Source organism: Muscardinus avellanarius (assembly GCF_963383645.1).
Source record: "Muscardinus avellanarius genome assembly, chromosome: 12".
Lineage (NCBI taxonomy): Eukaryota > Metazoa > Chordata > Mammalia > Rodentia > Gliridae > Muscardinus > Muscardinus avellanarius.
In genome coordinates this window covers 62,977,268-63,000,948 of record NC_137798.1, presented here as the reverse complement: position 1 = coordinate 63,000,948, position 23,681 = coordinate 62,977,268, and the positions used below count along the sequence as shown (strand labels likewise).

At 40.5% G+C, this 23,681-nt stretch overlaps 1 protein-coding gene across 1 annotated transcript in view; it reads left to right on the top strand.

Annotated features, from left to right (window-relative positions):
• Positions 1-5,598: 5,598 nt before the first annotated feature.
• The window catches only part of SLC35F4 (solute carrier family 35 member F4), a gene marked incomplete at both ends in the record, with an annotated part of 238,701 nt that continues 220,618 nt past the window's right edge, over positions 5,599-23,681 (top strand). Inside the window, one exon of the mRNA XM_080708177.1 lies at positions 5,599-5,701. Within this exon, the coding sequence (XP_080564303.1) occupies positions 5,599-5,701 (103 nt within the window). The remainder of the gene's footprint in view (positions 5,702-23,681) is intronic.

Here is a 23,681-nt window from a genome sequence, read left to right as displayed (position 1 = left end):
TGTGATCCCTCTGGGGTTTGTGGCTCTGCTGCTCAGGGAAAGCTGGGAGTCATTAGGCTTTTGGTTGAAGGTAGAAATCCAGAAGCTAATGGCCCAGTCTCCCACATAGCACCCCACTGTGATCCCACTGAGGCTGTTACACTTCCCTAGGGTACTGTCACCCAGGAGGCCCTGGGTCCTGCCCACAACTGGGGACCACGAGCCTTTATCCCCTTCTCATTCTGAAGCAAACTCTTCCTGTCCTCCTGGCTCCTCAAAGTACAGTAAGAACTGCTGACAGCAAGCAGCTCCTCCTTTCTGAGGTCACCTGTTTTGCTGGTACACAAAATCTATCTCCTGTGATTATTGTCATGGCCAAAGAGATTAAAAGAGACCTTGATAACAGCTGTCACATAGATTCCTAACTCTTTGAATGAAGTGTTCAAGTGTGAATAGACTTTAGTAATGAATAACGGATCGGGCAGAGGTAGGGTTGGGAGAAGGAATTAATGTTAATGTGTATCTATTCTGTGCCAGGCCTTGGTAAGCTGTTTTTATTTGTAATATCACTTAACCATCACTTAGCAATACTAAGAATAAAAACAATACTAAAAAGAAAATACTAAGAAGTAAAGAGTATGAGCCCATTTTACAGAGGAGGAAAATGAAGCTCAGAGGGTTTTATGGACATTGAACAAAATAATAGCTAACATTTATGATGCCAATACACACTAGATCATTATGAATAAAAATAATTTAATCTTTGCAATAGTTTCATAAATAGGTACAATAGCATGCTTTAATATTCTTATTTTAAATATGCAAAAAGAATCATAGTTCAAGAGACTTGTCCCAGGTTACCTCGCTAGGAAGTGATAAAGTCAGATATGACTCTTGACAGTCTGGCTCTAAAGTCCTTGTTCTAAACTACTGTGCTTCTGAGGGTGGAAAAAATGGAGATGGAGAGGGAGAGACAGAGAAAGAGACAGAGATGATGCGAAATAAAGAGAAGCAATGACAAAGGAGAGAGATACAGAGAAACAGACAGACTAGAGGGAGTCATAGACATGAGAAGTACAGAGAGAGGTCACCAGCAAATTCTAAAATTTGAATGTATTTGTTGAAATACTTAAGACTCTTCAAAAAAGTTTAATGCATTTCAAAGGAGTTGAAACTCAAAAAATAGTTCTGGGATAGAGCCTGGCACCTGAGGTCAATGAAGAGTGGATTCTGCCCGGACTTTCCAGATAGACACCAGAGTGCTGGGTCCCCAGCCCCTTTCAGCTGAGAGACAAGTTAGCAATGTATACTATTGCCCAAGACTGGGATAGGAAGTCAGCATTCCAAATGGAGCAGCTGATGACTTGATATTTAAATACTCAAGACAGCTTACCTAAAAATGGAATATCAAGTTCCTGGGTGCCATTTCTTATCACTTGGTTGCCTAGAAGGCAGATCCTTTAAAACACTAACACTATATCAACTACTTGGGGTCAACTCTTTATGAACAGTGCTGATGACTGTAGGAGACAGCATTTGCCTTTCTATAGAAAAATTTAAAACATTAGGCTGGGCGTGGTGGCACATGCCTTATAATCCCCGAGCTTGGGAGGCGGAGACAGGAGGATCCTGCTGGTTGGAAGCCAGCCTGGCTGGCTTAAGAGACCCTTTTTCCAAATAAAAAATATAAAATAGGTCTGGGAGTGTAGCCTGGAGGTAGAAGGGTTTCCAGGAACCCCATAACCCCCCTCCCCCACCACACACAAAAATTCTTGGCTCTCCAAACAGCCAAGTTGCTTTTAGCCCAAGGAGCTAGGTACACTATATTAATTTACCAATTTACCAGATGAAAATCATTTCCCCTCCATTGGAAACTTTGAGTAGATAGATTGTGTGACTAATTAGCACCATGGGAAGAAGACTAAAGCTCAGATCTTCCTCCTCCTCCTCCTCCTCCTCCTCCTCCTCCTCCTCCTCCTCCTCCTCCTCCTCCTCCTCCTCCTCTTCTTCTTCTTCTTCTTCTTCTTCTTCTTCTTCTTCTTCTTCTTTTTGGTGGTACCGGGGTTCCTGGAAGCCCTTCTACATCCGGGCTACACTCCCAGACCCATTTTTACATTTTTTATTTGGAAACAGTGTCTCCTAAGCCAGCGCACGTGGCTGGCTTCTAAACTGCGCGATCCTTCTGTCTCTGCCTCCCAAGCGCGGGGATTACAAGCGTGTGCCACCTCGCCCGGCTAAAGCTCAGATTTTCTGATGCCTTGTGGCTAATCAGATCAAGGAAGACTAGATTCTATGGATTTTATTTTATTAACCCTTCCAAAGTATAAAGGATGATGCATTTTAAAATGATTTTATGATAGCTTATCTTTGAATGGAATTCATACCAATGATAACATTTAGTTTTCAATGTTATTACTTAGTATAGTTATTTTGGCATCGGACACAAATAAATACCCATCCCACGAACCACTTTACAAATGATTTGGCTTTTTTTTGCAACACAGAAAGGTTTTGTATACTCAAATAATATAAATATCAAATTTAACTAGATCAGCTAATCAAAACAAATGTGGCCCAGGTGTCAAAACTCACTTGGAATCATAGACATATGCCCTAGCTTAATTGCCTTAAAGATACTCCTTGAAAGGTGCACACAAGCTGAATTTTCGTAGATCAAGTTATGATTTATATTTGCTAGATAAACTGTCTTTTATAAAGGGCTCTCATGATGAACTCTTTTATGAATCAAATAACCTCCAGTTTTCATTAGTTTGATTCTGTCTTCATTCTTTCAAAATGCAAGAAATGCAAACAACAATTCACATTTCATAGATTTGAATTTTTGGATTTGGGCTTGTGATAACTGGTAGACTGAGTATACAGGCAATAAAATGTATGAAATATTATCTTTCCCTCAAAATAATTTTCTGTAATTTAAAAATGATGCCTAAAATAACATTTGAGAGGTTAAAACTTCTATCACATATGCCAATAAGTGCTTATTACTAGCAGAAATTCATTTTCACTGATGATCAATTTGTGACTGTAGAATCTCAGTTCCCTTTTATAAAAAGTGTGTCCTAGATTACAGTATCTGCTTGCATTTACTGTTTTAGCTGCCCTGTTACAGATGATTACAAAGACATTTGTAAATGCTCTGCTTTTCAAAATTTATTTCCAGGTCAGTCTGAATATATATATGCATACACATACACACATATATACATATGCATATATACACACATCTATATATATCTTAGAAAACACAGATACTTGTAGTAGGTGTAATGTTTACATTATTTAAATTTATGCTGAATATGCTAAATTTAATGTTCATATGAATGATCAGATCCAGTTAAACATATTTCTATGTATTTCTCTGGAAATTACTGCAAACAAAGCAAAACTAGGAAGATGGTAACAACTTAACACAATAAGTATAATTTAGAATTTAAATAACTAATTATGGCAAAATAAGTTATAAACACTAATGGCACAAAACCACTTGTCTTTAAAGTCTGTGCATATTTATATTCTTATTATATTAGCTGGTTTTTGCTTGTATTAATTTCTAATTTATCTTATGAATGCATATATTAATGTGCTCTATATAATGATGAATGCTACTGAATACATAATAGATATAATGTGAAAAAATTATGTTTTAGAGAAAGTTTTAAAAAGGGACTCTAAGTTAATGAGATCAACATATTTTCCTGTGTGCAATGCATGCACATGATATAAAATTTGCCATGGAAGTAATAAAATTAGCAGAAGTGTATACCAAAAGCCACTTTGGGGTGGGCATAAAGGATTATTCATAAAAAGGCATAGTCGTCTCTTTCTGCCTTTAGTGTTTAGCTCTCCACCATCGCAGGGGAGCACACTCACCTTTATTCCCTTTGACCTTTTCGTTTCTTTCACTCTTCCTTCTTTCCTATTCCAGAAAGCAGGTGGAGGAGGAAATTGGATTCTTTATGAACCCTTCCTCCAGCCACAATCATCTCAGACTCACTTGATTCTCAAGATGTTGTGTTAAGCTTTGTATCTGGATGAAAACGCTCAACACATTATGAAACACTCCATTTTTATTTGCTTAAACCTAATTCATCTTATAAAAAAGTTTGCATAGTTCTTCCCTCTTAAGGGCCCGCACACAATTGGGCCTTGAATTCGATTTATATTTCTATTCTCTTTTTTTTTTTCTTCTCTAAGCTTTATAAATGTAAAACTTGAAGGGATGCTTTGAAGCAGCTGTTGCATGCCAGGTGGACCTCAGGACCCCTAAGCTGATGAACGACCTCCAAGCCCCCCCCCACGAATACACACACCCTTTCTTTTCTGAAACGAAACTTTAAAGATTTCTTTTCAAGAGACTGTGATTGCCGGGCGTGGTGGCCCACGCTTGTAATCCCCGAACTTGGGAGGCGGAGACAGGAGGATCACGCAGGTTCAAAGCCAGCCCTGCTGGCTTAAGAGACCCTGTTTCAAAAAAAAAAAAAAAAAAAATTCCAGGAACCCCAGTTCTGAGAACTCTCTGAGCCGAGCTAGCACGTCTTTAGCCAACACTGGGTAGCTACGCAGGAGGGATTCGTTCACCTTGACCCGCAGCTTTGAGAACGTTCTGCTCAAATGGAAAGTCTCTAGACCGTAGCGAAAATTTTCACTCGTCCAGATATTTACAGTTTGAAGGGCCTCCTGTTGGATGTTTTGGGCAATAAAGGAAGAAATTATTTCTCCTCGAGGCATTTAGAATTTTGGCAAAACAAACCTAGTGCGCGCAGCTGCATCTCCCAAACCCCTGCTGTTTTTTAAAGGAATGATAAAGGGTCCGTATAGACTGTCAGATTTAAGGGTTTGAACTCTTAAAATCATTGTGTCCACAAATCCTGGACAATCATTCCACATACCACCTACTGGGGATTCTTTTTTATTTCATGAAAAACAAAACACGACTCTTGTTTAGGCAAATTTTGATCAAGAAATGATCAAAGCCTAGGAATGCGTGCATATCAGCAGACCCAAGGTGATATGTATAGACGCCAATCGGGGACCCAGTTCAGAAGTGTCCCATCCAAGCCACAGTGCGCACCTCGCTCATTAAAAGCCCTTTGTCCCGCTAAGCTGTCTCCTAACATCCACCCCCACCCCAGCTCTTTGCCCTGAGCCCCTGGCCAGGGTCTCACCTTCCCCTCTCCTCCCTCGCCCCTGGACCGAGCATCCTTTCGGCCAGGCGGGGCTGGGGTGTTTATTCTTCTGAGAAGGGGCGCCCAAGGGTTAATGATGAGAGCCAACCGCCAGGTGGGGCGCCCACCCGGGTCCGCGGCCACGGTGGGCGTCGGAGGTGAGGGGGCGCTGTTCGGGCAGCGGCGCGGGGTGGCGGGCGGGAGAGCTGCCAGGGTGACGGGGAGGCCGGCCCGAGTGGGGGCCGCTCCGCCGCCGCCGCCGCCGCTGTGATGCGAAGCGGGCGCTGCGCCGGGCGGCGGAGTCAGAGCCGGGGCGCGGGAGCACGAGCTGCAGCCTCAGCACCCGCGGGCGGCGGCGGCACCTGCACCGGCCCCGGGCCCCGCTCTGCGCCCCGCGCCCCGCCGCGCCGGGAGCCGCCGCCCCGCGCTCTCTATGGATGTCAAGGCAGCCCCCAACGGGGTGGCCACCATCGAGGACCGGATCCTGCGGATCACCGGCTACTATGGCTATTACCCGGGTTACTCCAGCCAGAAAAGTAAGGGGCCGCCCGGCGCGGGGCGCGGGGTGCGGGGAGGTGGGCGCGGGGAGGTGGGCGCAGACGGCGCCGCCCGGGTGCGCGAGGGCGCGAGGTCCTGACACCTGCAGCCAGGTGGGGGCTGTCACCGCTACCCTCTGGGCCTCGGGAACTGCTAGGGCTAAAAGTGTGTCCGCTGTCCTCGGTGCTGAACACAGCCGAGGGGCCCGGCCGGTTGCATCCTGGAGTTTGGGAACAGTCGCAGTCTGGGGGGGCGGGGGGGAGGGGGCGGCGAGCACTTCTGACAGCCTTCGGTCGGTTCATTCCTGGCTGATTTACTCCTAGAGGAGACGAACATGGCTGTTCAATTAATTGGTAGTCAGTCCTTGGGCTACACTCCCCGAAAGGCCCTACTGGGTGCCAGGGTGCGCACTAGGCAGGCGCTGGGGTCGCAGGCCGGAGAGTGGCTCTGGGGTGGGTCTGGTGGGGATGGCCGACCCAGGCATGGGTCCCCTGCGCCAGCCTGGTCAGCATATTCACTCTGTACTGTTAAGACCTTGCCAGCGCGGGAATTACTCCTGATAAGAATGGGTTGGAGAGATTCTCCATCTCTGGCAGAGAAAAAACAAACCTGCTGGGCTCCAGAGTCCAGGAGCTTGGAGCTAGAGACCCATGCAAACGGCAGGGGGTGGGTGAGGGAGGGAGGCGCAACACGCCCGCCCGCCCCCGCCTCCTCACGTCCTGGTCCTGGCCACCTCTGAGCTCTTGAAGGCTGTTGCGTTCCTTACCAGCTTTCTTCAGGTTAAGGGAGGCCAGGAGGCGTGCGAGCGCTCACGTTTCAGGAGCAATTTGGGAGGGGGGCAGTGAGGGCCTTTCTGCTTGTATCCTCATAGACCCCTTCCCCCAACACATGAACCCACAGGCTGTATCTGCTGGAATTAGTTCTGCCAGCCTCCAAAATAAAGCTCGCTTTCCTCTGAACAAGGGAAGTAGCTGCGGCTTAATTTCCGTGCAGGTGGGATTTTTTTTTTTTCTTTTTCAGTGCGTTTCTGTCACAAGGGATGGATGGAGCATAATTGATGTTTTTGCTGTTATTTTTAACCAGAAAACTTGGCTCCGCGATGCATTTCTGATTGGTATTTTTTTTCTGTGACATTTTGGGGTGCCATCAATGTTACACGTTCCTGGAAGCTGTGAACTCAAAACCAATCCTGATATATAGCCTTTAAAATAATTTAGTTTTCATGTAACTTTTCCTCTTACTACGTGCTCTCTCTTTCTGTGTTAAATAATAATTCAAGAGCTTTGTTCCATGAACCATTCTCACACAGTTATTTTCTAGTTTAATATTTCATTTGGTTTCAGGAAAGGCCTATCTGATTTAGATGGCTTCTGTCTAGCTGTTTTTAGCAGTCGAGGCTTACATTATTCATTTTCCATACAAAAGTAATTACATAGTGTTAGAATTTTCTGGAAAGAAAATAGCATGGTGTGGAATGCTCTTTGAAGTCTTTGTACATGAGCTGCAAAACTTCTCTATTTTCTTTTTGCAAATGGTGTTTTCTTTAATCCTAGAAACTTAAGCGAAAGCATTAATACATCTTGTGGAAATTATTTGAATTTTACCTTTGAACATTTTAATTAGGAACTGTGGGATTTTGGCCATGGAGATAATGTAGAATCTGTCCATAAAATTACAAGTTGCAGAGTAGTTTGTTACTATAATTTTTATGACAATGGAACTTTAGTTAATGAAGAAAATCTAGGAGAAAGTGACATTTTAGGTAATAACATGTTCATATAATATTTTTGTACTTGCTCAAATAGCTACACATATTTCATTTGCAATACAATAACAGGACAAACAACAAAAAAAAAAGAAAAAAAAAAAAAGGAAAAGCATTGGCCAAGGCTGTAAGTGGGAGCTAAAGGGATGAAGATGCATTTGGCATGGTTATTTGTGATGGGCTCTTGCTTAAATTCAGGCCACAGTTCAAACAGTGAAAGCAGAGAATCTCACAAGAACTGAAAATTAAGGATAGTCAGATAACACCCAGGATGTTCATGCTTGCAGAGGCAGAGAGAGAGAGAGAGAGAGAGAGAGAGAGAGAGAGAGAGAGAGAGAGAGATTGCCATTTTACACAGCGGGAGACTGGGAGAGGAGAGAGCTGGAGGAGAGCCAAGCAACCAAGCACCATGAAATAATCCTGCCCTTAATGCAGGCTTCAACTAGTAAACAAACACATTGAAGCAAACCAGTACAATATGGTCAATTGATTTAGCTGTTACCAGGAATGAGCAACAGCTTGGAGAAGCTCTAGAGGAATGCACTCAGGAAAACACTATAGTGTTGAATATATAATATACAAAGGCAAGGTGACTTTTCCACTTCCTCACTGGGCATATGTGAGGTCTTAGGGATGAGATGTTCTCGTCATATCTATTCCATTTGCCATTTTGGAGGTGGATGGGGACTCACTATTGAGAAAACACATCTAAGATTAGCCTTGTGTTAATGCATTCCACTGCTGAAATTGTGCCTCGTCCAGAACAAATTCTAGTAATCAGGTGGAAGAAAAGAAGGAGGTGGAGGAGGAGGATTGTAATAGGATTCAGAGAAATGAAGAAAATTTTATGGGCCACCAAACTACTTTAAAGAAAACCTGTTAAATATAATGATCACAAGTGAGTGTGTTATTGAGAATGTGTGTGTGTCTGTGTGTGTGTGAAATCAGGGTACAAAGATGATCAAAGCATAGTGACTGGCCTTGAGTTACTTGTGGTCTGGTTGGGGAAATGGATTCATTTGCTCAGCAAATGTTAATTGAGCACCTCCTGTATTCCAGGAATTCATCAGTGAGCAGAACGATGAAAGTAGTTTCCTCTTTAGCATTTAAGTTCTAGTGGGAAGAAACAAGACAACAAAGAAGTGAAAGTTTTATATATTTCAAGGTGATATAATTTTAATAAATATACAACAGGATAAAGAGAATAAATTCTAGGAGGCAAAGATTATCACAATTCTAAATAGGGCTGTCAGGTGAGGCCTCATTAAAGAAGTAAAAATTGAGCAGAGGCCTGGAGGATGTGAGGGAGTTGGCCATGGGGATGCCTGGAGGACCGCATTCCAGGTAGTGGGGTCAGCCATTGAAGGGGCCGGCTCTGAAGGGGAGTGTACCTGCATGCCAGCCACAGGGCAAAGAGGTGTTCATGGAGGAAGAGGAGTGAACAATTGAGAGAGTGGTTGGAGATGAGCTTACTGGGGATACAGCGGTTCAGGTGAAGTCGGGCCTTACGGATAATTGTTAAGTCATTTAGCCTCTACTCTGAATGAAATTGGAAGTCTTTGCAAGGTTTTGAAAGAACAGAAAAATGGCTTGATTTACCTTTCAAAGGATCCATCAGATTGCTCTGTTGAAGCAAGGGTGGACATGTCTAGTTAGGATGTTACTACAGTAACAGGTGAGAGATGGTGGTGGCTTCAACCGGAGCGATAGCAGCAGAGATGGTGATAGGTGGTTAGAGTCTATACATTTAAAAATAGAGCCAATACAATAGGGGTCTTGGTGGGCTGGCCATGACATTATCAAGAAAGAGAAGAAAAAACTGATCTGTGTTTTCTTGTTTAACCAACTTTGAGTTGCTGTGGCAGAAGTGTGGAAAGCTTCGAGGCAAAGATGCTTGGGGGTGAGAGTCGGGGGGTAAGGATACCATCTTAGAATGCTGTTGGAGATGTGAGAAAGTTTGGCATTTGGAGATGTTGATTGGAAATATATATTTGGGATTTGCCAACAATTACATGGTATGTAGAGCTTAAGACTAGAGGAGACCTCCAAGGAATAGATCTATGTAGACCAGAGATCAGAAATAAGGACTGAATCCTGGGACACTCTGACATTAAGAGGCCGAGAAAAGAAGGATAAACCATTAAAAAAGACCAAGAAGGACCTCCCAGAGCAGTAGGAGGAAAACTAGGACCATGTGATAGTCTAGAAGTCAGTGAAGAAAGAGTGTTAAGAAAGAAGGGACTGAGTCCAGTACCACTGAAAGGTCAAGTTCAGTGAAGCTTGTAAACTGAATTTGAGTTTAATAATTAAGGATCATTGGCTATCTTGACAAGAATATTGACAAGAGTGGGGAAGGAGGGATGACATATATTAGAGTGGATATAAGAGAGGATCAGGGGAAGAAAAGGGGAACTGGGTAGAGATGACTTTCCAAGGCTTTTGTGCATAGGGTGCAAAGGGAAAGAGAAAGAAATGAAGGGAGTAAGGTCAAGAATGTTTTTTTTTTCTTTTAAAATGGGAGGAATAGTAGAATGTTTGCATGCAAACTAGAATGATTTAATAGAGAAAGAAAAATGAATGATGTTGAAGATACAGAATATGGGATCTAGTGTACAAGAGAAAGGTTGCTGCTTTAGATAGAAAAAGGAATACAGGCCTTGTTCCTCTCTCCTCTGGTGGGAATCTGTTGATTCTCATTTAATTGCTTTAGTATTTCTCCAGATAGAAAGCAAAGCCATGCACTAAGAGGGAGGATGGAGAAGGAGGGGGAAAAGATTGGAGGAGAGAGAGGGGACACATAGTTCAAACAGTGAGAAGGAACGGACTGGGCAACAGGACCTCTGGTCTCAATTTAAAGTGAGTCCAGTCAAGAGGTTGCTTCATTTATTGACACAGCAAAGGCCTAGAGCATGTGGAGGGAAGATTTTAATCAGGGTTGCAGATTATCCCACGGGTGAAGTATAATAACGAGTGCAAAGGAGTTGTATACAAGGAAGGCATTATGCTGATCGAGCATGGAATTTAAAGCTGGTATCAGCAAAGAGGAGAAGAAATCAGGATCAAGGGGAGAGTGGAAAGGTGGTAGGATTGATGGGTTGGAAGTCTTTTTTGTGTGTGTGTGGTACTGGGGGTGGAACCCAGAGGCTTTCTACCTCCGGGCTACACTCCCAGACCCATTTTATATATTATTTGGAAACAGGGTCTCACTAAGTTGCTGAGAGCCTCACTAAGTAGCTGAGGCTGGCTTCGAACCTGCGTGATCCTCCTGTCTCAGCCTCCCAAGCTTGGGATTACAAGCGTGCGCCACCACGCCCGGCTGGAAGTCTTAGTAGGATGAAAGTCCAGTGGAAGTTTGCTGGAAATATAGGAGGCAGTGGCCAGAAAAAAGGTTGTATGGCAAGAAATTTATTTCCGTAAGTCAAGAGTAAAGATAAATTTTTCTTTTGGCGGTCACCATTCATATTTTGTGATGAACCTTCTCTTTTGTGTCTGTTTAAGAGGGCGGTTTGTTGATGTGTAATGAATTCAGCCTTCCTAGTTTGGAAATCGATTATAACCTGGCAACAGGTAGGATGAAATATGTCTGGGACCTGGGACACCTCTGGGTGGACATGAGTTTTCTAGTTTGAAAAAAGGTAACTTGAAATCACTGTTTCACAATAGTCATGCCGTAGGTCAGTTTTGTCAGCTTTCAGAAAAGCCACAGCCTTTAGAGAAGGATCACTCAATAAATTCTAGTACAGCTTCTCACCCACGCTCAGTCTCAAACAGTGATTATTGCTTTTCTTTGTCCAATACCTTCTGTACTTGCTGGCCTTTTGCTTTTTCTGTATCACATGAGTGACCAACTTCTGTGATTATTTTCTATCAATAGCTGCAAATTTGTCATAAAACTTTTTTCCTTGTTCTTACACCAGATGTGACCATCCTCTGTCAAAAAAAAAAAAAAAGACAAAAACCCCCCACCTCTACCCACTTTTAGAAGAGAGGAATTCAAATGTACTTACCATAAAGAAATGATAAAACTTCAAGGTGATGGATATGGGTATGTTAACTACCCTGAGTTCATCAATACCCAATGTACACATGAATGAAAGTATGGCATAATACTTCATAAATGTGTACAAATATTGTGTCAATCAAAAAAGAAAACAAGACTCCTACCCACCCCGGCTCTTTCAGGGCTCTCTCCGAGTGTTCTGAGGGGATATGACTTAGCAATTCCCAAAGTCCTCATTTTCTGCTTTCCCTGGGTGAGCTCATTCACTCTCATGCTCTCACTATCTTCTATGTGTCTGCACATCTAGGTCTTCTTCTGAGCCTCAATCCATATTTCAAACTTTCTGCTAACATTTCTACCTGAACGTCCTCTGGGCATGTCCCACATGAGACCAGATTAATCATTCTGTCCTTAAGACATGCTTTTCCTTCTTATTATGTTTTTCAGCTTCCAATATCTGTATTGGAAGTGTATTCCAATATCTGTATCCACCTGGAGTGACCCTCAAACCCTGCCCTTTCCTCTTGCTCTATTTCCAGTTAATAACTCCCATATCTAAAGCTTCAAGTATGTGCTTTCTATTCTTTCTGTCACTGCATTAGTTTATTCTCTCACATCTTTTACCCAAGCTTCAATCCTTCCAGTCCAGAATTCACTTCTCTTTCCCTAAAACACAGATCTATTCATCTCACATCCCTGATCGAATGCCTGAAATCATGTTTTCATTTTCCATGCAGTGAAGTCCATGCTCCTTAGTCACAATCTAAGCCCAGCTTACATCATTCTACTTTAGCACACACGTCCCTCCCTGTCCTCAATTGCCAAATAATGTGTGCTTAATGCCGAAAATCTGGAAGGCAGAGAAGCAAAGAGAGATTAAAACAAAATTGTTCATAATTCCACCAACCAGAGGTGATTAGTATTAACCTTTGAGTATATATATATCCTTTCAGACTTTTCCATATCTGTAGACATATGCGCATGATTTTTATTTTGCACTAAACATTTCTCTAATTGGTCTGTATATTTTAATAATTTAATGTTTGCATAATCTTTCATATATGCAAGCACTTTAATCTACATATCCAATCATCATTTGTTGGAGTTTTCGCCCTCTTTTTCTTCTAATGTCATGTCCCATGTGGTCTCCATGTACCTTGGTCCTAGTTTCATCAAGAAGCAGCTCATTGTTTTAGTAACATTATTATTTTCATGCTGTTTGCCTCTCAGTGCCTTCTTACACTCTGGCCTCTCTCTGAGTCTCCTTTGCTCCACGGAAAGCTCCTATTTATCTTTAAAGGCTCTGTTTAAGTTGTCCTCTGCAAAGCTGCTGATTGCCCCAGGTGGGGTTAATCCTCCTCCTGTGCTCCTCTAATGCTGGGACTCACCTCTGATCCATCGTTTAACACACAATTTTTGGGTTGTTTGCCTTGTACAAGACTGTCTCACCCACAGAGCCTGGGGAGGGAAGGGACTCAGCTTTATTTATTTTCACTTCAGGCGATATGTCTAGTACATTTTGATGTTCCGTCAAGTGTGTTGTTCTAATGAATGAATGATTTTAGTTTCCTTTACAGATATTGGGCATTCAGTTACCTTAACACAGAAAAATAAAGAATATGTGATGGTAGTGAATGGAGGGAAGGAAAATAACTACCGGCAATGAACAATTCAAGCAGCTGTTCCTATTCAGAGAGTAAGAATAAGCCAACTGGCATTTTATGATCATTTAACCTGCCTGGTTATAACTTATCAACTTATGTTTTTTCCTTTTTAAGAGTTTCTATGTTTGAATGAGGGGAACATGGCAATTAAAAAGATACAAGTAGTATAAATTTACTAGAATTGTAAGAAAGAAAATGTGGTTTTCTCTCTCCATTTTTTGAAGTGGATACTACTGGTCTTCATAGACAATATTTTTTTAAACAAAAAAAAATTTTTTTGTGTGGGTCTGGGGATGGAACCCAGGGGTATTTGACCTCCGAGCTATACCCCCTGCCCTAATTTTTATTCTTTATTTTGAAACCGGGTCTCACTGAGTTGCAGAGGGCCTCACTAAGTAGCTGAGGCTGTCCGTGAACCGTGATCCTCCAGGTCTCAGCCTCCCGAATGCTGGGATTACAAGCGTGCGCCACCACGCCCGGCTTAAACAAATTTTTTATTGAACATAAATAGTATACATTTAAACTATACTTGGTGCCCTCTCCCCCCACCCCCATTTTCCCTTCCCCCTCCCACCAATGGTTGTCCAGGGTAACCATGTCATATTCATAATTTTACACATATTCAGATGTAGACTCTCATTAATCAAGTTCAGCCTTCCTCCTCTCCTATCTTTCTATTCAAACTTTGCTGATATTTCCCCTCCATTATCTGGAGTCCCACTGGTATCCTCTGTGTTCCCTAGTTTGGACATATTAGAGGAAACATATTCATGGTACAATATTAATATAACTTTTAAGCACTCTGACCAGTTGATTATAAGTCTATATTAATAGTGAAATGAATGTAATAAATATTGATTCCTGTTTATTTTCAGCTCATAGCTTTTGAATGATATATGCTTCTTGATATATGATAAGTAATGTTTTAAAAGAGTTATAAGCAAGCCCATTGATATGCACTGTTGAGAAGGTTTTTCAACTTAGTTTTAAATTAGAATATAAAAGCTATGTTCTTGCTGAGTGCCACTGTATATAATATCAATGTTGGATAATGTTTCTACAGTATTTATTATAATGTATATTTTGCATTTAAAATGTAAATTTACAATAAACAGGAAATTTGTATTATAAGATACTACTACTACTACTACTAGTAACACTTCGGTTTACATGAAGTTGCATATATACTTTATTTGAAGGACTGAAATGTGGCTCAGTGGTAGAGCATTTACTTAGCATGCACAAAGGCCTGAGTTTTATCCCCAGCACTGAAAAACAAAATTCCTCAGATATATTTTCTTTTGATAGCCTGTATAAAAGATCTGCCTTGAGACTATGAGGTCTAGTGAAAGACCATAAGCTTTGGCAACAGGAAGACTACTTAGGACTATACTTCTGCTGTGCTACTTTGCCAGCCTTTTAAACTTGCACAAGTAACTTAACCTCTCATATCAACAATTTTGTTCCTGTCAAAAATTGCTTGGCACCTTGCCCTGTTCAGTGAATGAAAGTTGCTATGATTATGGGGAGACCAATAGAATTGGTTTTGTGGTTTCAAAGATACTGGTTTACTTTTTTCTTGTAAGTAAAATGGTTTGTCATTTTATATCCAACCTTGTATTTTGTATTTGTATTTTGAATTGTTAAAATGATGTTACAGCAATGTTAGAGACAGTTTACAAACAGCCTAAGCGCACAATAGTTTTTATTTGGGGATATTGCCTTCTACTCTTTAACCATTTCTGGCTTACCTGGTCTTTAACTAAACAGGACAGTCTGGCTTGGATTTCCACTGGCTTGGAGTTTTTTTAAATAGACTGAAGGTCATTTATCATGAAGCTATTCCAAATAGGCTAATCTGAGAGAGAAGGGACAAATCTAGAACCGATTACTGATAGGTTGGGTCTACATTCCTGGATATTCAGGTACTCGGGCACCAAAGTGGGGAGAGGGCTGGAAAGAGAGGCAGAGGAAGAGTGGAATCCCAGTGGAAGGTAGGTAGCATGGTGTGAAGTCAGGCTAAGGAGGGTGATATAGGTTGAGAAGAAGTGATGGCTGAGGGTTAATTTGGGAATGGTCTATTGAAAATAGCATTGTTCCTTTAATATGTAGAATTTTAAAGGGACAGTTATTTGTGGGCTTTTTATATAATAGTAAACAGGAGACAGGTTGTTTTATGGTCTACTTAAAATATATCATTATGTTATAAATGAATTTACATATTTTAATTTTTTATTTTATTTATTTATTTTTTTGTGGTACTTGGGGTGGAACCCAGAGGCGTTCTACCTCCGGGCTACACTCCCAGACCTATTTTAATATTTCATTTGGAAACAGGATCTCACTAAGTTGCTGAGAGCCTCACTAAGTAGCTGAGACTGGCTTCGAACCTGTGTGATCCTCCTGTCTCTGCCTCCCAAGTGCGGGGATTACAAGTGTGCACCACCACGCCCGGCAAATTTACATATTTTTAAATAGTCTTTGGAGTTATAGGTTTTTTTGTGGTACTGGGGATAGAACCCAGGGGCATTCTACCTCTGTGCTATACCCCCAGCCCTATTTTTCATTCTTTATTTTGAAATAGGGTCTCACCAACTTGCAAAGGGCTTCACTAAGTAGCTGAGGCTGTCTGTGAACCATGATTCTCCTGTCTCAGCCTCCCAAATGCTGATTACAAGCGTGTACTACCATGCCTGGCTATAGTTTTTAAAATCATGATTACTACCAACAGAGAAATATAAAGAAAAAGAATTTTGTCACCTAACACAACTGCAGTTATTTTGGTTAATTTTTTCCAACCTTCCTAATGCAACAGAGCCTCATTTCCTGATTTATTAACACATATAAACTATACTGTAGCTAAAATTTTAATATAAATACAATTCTGCACCCTACATTTTCCCATTTAACACTTCAGGGTAAGTATTTCTAATTTATTTTCATTTATCTGCTTTGTGAATCTGGGATTGGATTCTCCTTTCAAAGATCTTGGCTTAAAGATTTGGGCAAGCTAGTTCTCAGTTATTTGAGGCTAAATAAAATGGAGAGACTTGGAGTCTTAGTGATGGCCTGTTTGGTTTCTGGACACAGAATTCCATTTGAGATGGCTTAAGCAAAATGGAAACCATTGAACTGGTACAGGGGAGTCTCTGATGAATTTTAGGGAATGGATAGACTATTATGAGCTGGAATCAGGTCCTAAAGAGTTGTAGGAAAAACAGGAAGCCCTCTTTCTGTGTGTGTGTGTGTGTGTGTGTGTGTGTGTGTGCGCGTGCGCATGTGTTTATGGTGTATATTCTCCATTCTTGTCTTGCTGCAGGCTGGCTTTCTCTGTTTCGTTGTCCAAATGGTCAAAAATAGTCACCACCAGCAGTTCCAGTGTTTACATGTCCTCTATTCAAGAGAGCAGACAGATTGGGCAAAAAAAAAAAAAATCTTACTGCTAAATCCAGATTCCTGGGGAAAGCAATTCCTTGGCCCAATTCATGTCACATGCACACTCTGAATCCTGTTGACTGTGGTGGTTTGAGCCAGGTCAAGTTACCCAGTCATGGCTGCCAGTGGCTTTCTCCTGTAACACTGTTGATTATGGGGATAGGGGGGGGTGAGAAGGAAGGGTTGTTTTCAGGAAAAGGAGCAGTTGGCTGGAAAGTCAGCTTAATAGCTATTTGATTCACAGAGCTTTGCATATTTTTTTAAATTCAATCATAGACTTCAATCAGGATCTAATGTTCATTCTTCTGATCCAGGTAGCCCTTAAAGTAGATCAGATAATATTCAGTGAGACTATAAATACTATAATTCCACAAACTGGTTTTGAGTTTAAGTCTTTAAGGAGATTTAAGAGTTCCTACAGACAATGCACACTGCTTATGAAGTTTTACTGAAGTGCCACTGGTCACCCTGAGTTTGGAGGACATACTTATTTTTCTAGATCAGAGAGGGCAACATACCCGTTCCTTCAGACTCAACATACAGTAATTGAGGATGACATTTAACATTGTACATTTTAAATAGGAATTGAAAATTACACTATTCTGCAGTCTGTGATTTGCTATATTTAGACCTGGGCTAATGACAAGATGGCACCAGTGAGGTGTCAATAATGATTTTATGGTTCTGAAAAGCAGACATCCTGTTTGCCTTGCAAGAGCTCAGATTCCTAAGGGTATTAGAGTCTGCAGGCTTTTGCTGTTAATACCTTCCTGAACTCCAAGTCATGTGCCTTTGATATCTATCTTGTGGTTTGGTTTGCACCCATGCTTAAGGGTGGGAAAGATCCAGACCAAGTAAGTTGGAAGCCATTTGGAGTTACAATCTTCCTTGCTGGTGAAGAACTTGGTGGCAGGTTCTACACATCTGAAATGACATTAATATCTCCTGAGATTTTTTTGAAGCAATATACTTAGAAGTTGAGTACTTTTTGTATCTCCTTAATTTTTAGCAGCACTGTGAGCAATGGATACTGGTGCCTCTTTTTGGGCTCTTGCTAGCCCCCATTTCCTTAGCAGCCATGGTGATCTTGTAAGAGTATTGGTTAAATCAGGCCTTTCTTCTGCTTAGAGTCTTTAGTGGCTTCTATAGGTCTTTGGGAAAGTATAATTGCTGAGCCCAGCCCACAAGGCCCAACCGGCTCTGGTTCTTCCGCTGGTCTACTCTTCTCTGCCCTCATTATGCTTGGGCCATGCTGGCACAGGCTCCAGGACATTCCCTTCCTCTGTGCTAATGGACATGCCCTTCCCTCCTCCTAGTGCTGTTTCCTTGGGGCTCCTGGTCATCTATCAGGTGTTAACTGCCGTTGTCTCAGAGAGGTCTTTCCAGCTTCCTGCCTCTGTCATCGCATTGACTTTTCTCTTACAGTGTTTACTGCAGGCTGCCATTACAGTTTAGGCTCATTTTTGTGACTGTTTATTGTCTTTCCTGCCCAGTAGACTCTTAGCACCCTAAGGGTAGGGATGAATCTGTTTTGTTCAGTATTCAGTGTCTATAACAAAGAACAGTGCCTGTGTACTTCATAATATTTTTTTGCTGAATGAATGATTAAGGCTTGTTGAACTTTTTCAAGGAGACTTCTTTCAAATATATATATATATCTTTAAAAATCTGGAATATTTTGAGATTTACAGAAAAACTGCAAAGTTAATACAGAATTCTTGTATACCCCTCACTCAGTTTCCCCTGTTGTTAATGTTTTACATTGCAGTGGTACATATGTCAGAACTGAGAAACAAATCTTGATACATTGCTATTTAAACTGCAGACTGTACTTGGATTTCTCCAGTTTCCCATTAATGTTCTTTTTCTGTTCCAGGGTGGAGCCCAGCATATCCACTACATTTGTCATGTCTTTCAAGTAGGCCTTTGATGCACTGAACTTTAAAAAAATATATATTGGCCAGGTGTGGTGGTGCAGGCTTGTAATCCCAGCGCTTGGGAGGCTGAGGCAGGAGGATCGCATAGGTTAGAAGCCAGCCTCAGCTACTTAGTGAGGCTCTCAGCAATTTAGTGAGACGTTGTTTCCAAATAAAATATAAAATAGGTCTGGGAGTATAGCCTGGAGGTAGAAAGACTCTGGTTTCCACCCCCAGTACCACCAAAAAAAAAAATCTATCTATCTATATATTTTATAGGAACTTCTTGGCAGATATTTTGAGGGTTGGATCTGATCACATTTGGAAATTTAACTACTAGTTTTCAAGGTAACATAGGATTAAATTCATGTTGAGATGACTTATAATGTGATACAGTTATTAGTTATTACCATCTTAGAGATTGTTATGTAGTGTATGACAGTGTTTCTTAAACATTTCTACTGTTTAAGATTTTGGGGGACACAGAAGTCTTTGAGAGCATAAGTAAAGCTGTGAACTACTGCTTTCTCTCTCCAAATGCATATACATGTAATATATATATCCACATATATCACATTTGTATGCAGTTTATTTTATTATGCTGTAAATTTACTTCATAAAAACAGGCTATAAAAGTAATAATTCCATTGAATTTCATCTGTTTGTATATTTTATGATAATGTGTACAAAATTTAATTGTAACACTTAGAAAAATGGATATAATTCAAATTTGTTAACTAACATAAAAATGAACTTGGTTTCATTGATAAACAAATTTTATTGAGAAAGCTTGGGTGGTTTGGACCGAATAAGAAGCTAAAATTTTGTAGTAGTTTTGGGCATGGCAATATAGTTCATCTGTGACCTCCAGTTGACTTCAATTTGATGAAGTCTTAACACCTTCTATAAACTCTGGATATGAGGTAGCGAGGGAAATTAGAAATCTCATAGCTTATTTTGCAGGAAGAAAGTGGACTTGTATCAAGAAAACAGATTTCCTGAAGACCCTTCAGGTCGAATTAATGTCACAGCACTTCACTTGTGTTCCAGTCAATGAGATTACCTTTGAGGCAAGGTCTATACCATCCTCACCATCTTTGCCAGCAAGGAAGGGATGATTAATCCACATTTCAATTTTAAGGCCATTCAAGCAGAATTAGCTTTCAAACACATCCTGCAGTATAGCAAGATACCCTCAGATTTTTTTTTTTAATCTGTAGAGCTGTTTTATGACACATTTTCATTCTGGGTTGTTATTTTCCTGAGGAGTTTTCAAAAGAATTTTTAGTTTTCAGCTGCACTGTAGTGGTGACTGCAAAGCTTTGAGTGAAAAAACAAATGTATCCTGTTCATATCTGTAAAATAAACAAAGCCATGAGTTAACTTCTTCCTGAATTGTTTTCTGAGCAAGCTTCCCTTTTCTCTCAAAGGTGACACAAATGTCCTCTCCCATGCCATTTAACGATTTTAAGTCATAGTTTCTTTAAACACAACTTTCAGGTAGACAAAATGAATTCCACATTCTGTTCACTTTTCTTGATAAGGAAATTCTGGAGAAGGTAATAATTTGGACCTTGGCTCTGATGGAGTCAACTTGCAAGACAATAGAATAGGGTTCTTAGGGGATTATTGACAATATTTGAGTGCTACTAAACACTGATGTTTAAGGCAGCTGGTTTCATTGATGTGCAAAGCTAGTTTTATCACTAAAGTAGCACAACCTACTTTTCTCCCCAAGCACATTTTTGCTTGACACTGCAACTTTTCATGTTTTCTACAAGTCTCAGAGAATAGGCTTTCTCCTTCAACGACATTCATATACATATATGGAAAGTCAGGAGTTAGGAGCATCATGGGGTATCCAGTTGTTTGTTAAAGGGAAATAGCATAGCTACTGGCATCTCTAATTTATGTATCAAAATTACAGCAAATGAACAAGTTTGGGGAAAGGATTTTATTTGATTAAAGCACCACTTCCATTCTTATCTCCTGCCTCAGACCACAAACCATTTTATCTTTTCCCAAGGTACACTGGTTCCCAATGTTTCCTCAGGTGTGGGTTTGTTCTGTTACTTAGCAATCAGAGTTCTTTTGGCTGCAAGTAAAGAAAACCCAACTTATAATGGCTCTAGAAATAAGAAAATTTATTCTTTTCTATCAGAAAATTGAGTAGTGGAGTTTCTGATGTAATGGCTTAAGTTTTAATGAAGTATCAGGTTCCTTTTCTCTTCCATTTTCCATTTCTTTGTGTGAGTTGTGCTTTGTAAAAGATTTTCTTGACTTTGAACTCTTCTATTAAGTGTCTCACTCAAAGTTTCATTAAACTTTTAATAGCTCTCTTGTTTTCTGAATATTTCTTTTAAAATATGACATCTTGTTCTTGTTTTGTGGGTACAACTTTTCTCGTTTCCTTGAGGTTATATAATAATGTATTTTTTTTTTTTTTTTTTTTGCAGTTTCCTTCTTCTGGATTGGCTACTTCCTCCAAGTTGCTTTTTTTTTTAGTAAATGTCATTATTGGTAGCCGACAATCTTAGATATGTTGTGATTTTTGTTTATATGCTTATATTCTAGGATGGAGGACTTAAAAACAGTTTGGGGTCTATGAGAACAGAGAACAGTTGGATGGTTAAGAACTATAAAGAGTCTGGGATTTTACTTTACTTTCAAGCTAACAAGTTTGCATGCTACAGTTTCACAGGAGCTGAGAGAATTCATGAGATTCCCATGAATCAGGAGCTGATAGAAATCATCAGATTCAGAGGACTTTATTACTCAAAGTCCAGCAAGTGGCATGAAGTTCATGTTTATGTTGTTCCTCTTGCTTCTTTATTTCCAAGGGACAAAATAGAGCAAACAAATTTAATTCTCAATATGTCACATCTGAGGAATCCTGAACTTAGGAAATTTTAATAATTTATAATGGCCTTTGAGCGAACCTACCAAGTCTTTTAGATGTTAGCAATCAAACCTTCCTTATGTTCTAGAGGCAGACTTTTTCTCTACCCTCGAAATCATACAAGCTCTTGAAAAGGTATCCCAGAGAAAAAAAATCTACCTATGTCACCACAAGATGTACAGAAAGCAACAGAGAACCATGAAGAATTATCTCCCAATAGTGCCTGTCTAATATGACTTTATTGTTAAACAACTGAGATTTCCCCCTGGAAACAGTCACTGTCATTTTCTTAAAATTTGTTCCTTTGTTTCACGGAAGGACTTTCTAATCTCATTACTGACCACCAGCATTCTGAAAGCCAACTAGGAAAGAGACGCAAGTATCTCCATGATAGTGTTCATTGGTTCAGTTAAGGCTTCCACAGTTTTGGTATGATGCCCCCATCTTCACCTATGACCAGTGTCCCTATAGATTTCTGTTTGAGCCTCTCCAGAGGATAAAATTAATGTTTTTTCTATATTTTTTGTTGTATTTTGTTGGTATTTTGCTGTGCCCAAAATATCTGACAAACACAATTTAGAAGAGAAAAGGTTTTTTTTGGCTTCTGGTTTCAAATTCAGCCCATGGTCAGTCAGCTTTAAGGAAGAAACATGTTTTTTTTTTTTTGTGTGTGTGTATGTGTGGTGCTGGGGATTGAACCCAGGGACATTCTGCTCCCAGCTACACCCCTAGCCCTATTTTTATTCTTTAATTTGAAATAGGGTCTCACTAAGTTGTGAAGAGCTTCACTAAGTAGCTGAGGCTGTTCGTGAACCTGCGATCTTCCGGTCTCAGCCTCCCAAATGCTGGGATTACAAGCATGTGCCACCATGCCCAGGTAGGAAGAAACATCTTGGTCGTAGGATGTGGTAGAGGAAAGCTGATTACCTCCTGACAGCAGAGAAGCAGAAAAAGAGAAAGAAGGGGACCAGAGACTGATATAATTCCCAAGGCCACACCCTACCTACCTATAGTTAGTACCTAATAAATCCATTTTATATTAATTCATCAATGGGTTTATCCACTGGTGAGATTAGAACCCAAATCATTTCACCTATGAATAATATTATATTGCTAACACATGAGATTTTCTGGGTGATGCCTTATATCTAAACCATAAAACCTGTTGCCTTCACCAAGGTAAAAGGAGGCAGAGCCAAGTGCTGTACAGAGTGAAGGTGGAGAGTAAGAAGACATCCGGCTCCTTAGGCAGACTCAGCCAAGACTTGATTTAGCCTCAATGTCATCTCTCTTTTACTGATGCCACAATTAAGTAGGCCTTGGTGTTATAGTTTAATAAAGAGTATCCCCTGTAAGACCTCATATATTGGCAAAAATGTTCAGAGATTATATAATTGGATCATGAGGGTTCTAATGTATCATCAGTAGACATACACACTGATGACTTGATAGATTTACTTGGTGGTCACCTAGGCAGGTAGGGTGGGATTGGAGAGGTAGGTCATGGGAGTGTGGGTTTTGGGATTATGAATGTCCCTTCTCTTGTCCTTTCTCTCTACTTCCCACCACTGTGCCTGAGCTCCATAGATGTGATACAACCTAACATGGACTAAAAACTTTGAAACATTCAGAATTGCCGGGCATGGTGGCGCACACTTGTAATCCCCACACTTGGGAGGCGGAGACAGGAGGATCGCGCTGGTTCGAAGCCAGCCGCGCTGGCATAAAAGACCCTGTTTCAAAAATATAAAATAGGTCTGGGACTGTAGCCTGGAGGTAGAAGGGCTTTCAGGAACCCCAGTACCACAAAAAAAATTTTCAGAATTGTGAGTAAATAAATCTTTCTTCTTCTAAGTTGTGGTCATCAGGTATTTTGGGTCATGGTATTGAGAATCCTAACTGAAAAACTTTAAAAAGTCCTTATTATAAGTTGAACAATTTTCCATTTTTCTACCATCAACTTATATTTCAGTTTTCTTAGTCCAGATGAGTTAATTAGTACTTTCTAGCACTTAAAATTTTATAACCATCTTTTTCCTGATGCTCTTATTCTCATGGATTTATGCCTTTAAATTTTTATTTATTGTAATTTTAGTGGAATTTTCTGAATGAGCAAATACAGACATGTGTATTTAATCTGCCACATTTGCCAGAAAGCTTCATTGTACTTTCTATTTCTATTCTTTGAAATCTTCCAACTTGAGCTAGATCTACTGTAAACCTAGATAAATGGCATAGTCATGGGGGCAGAGTACATTATCTTTATTTCTTCCCATTGGGAAGCTATTTTAGATATCACA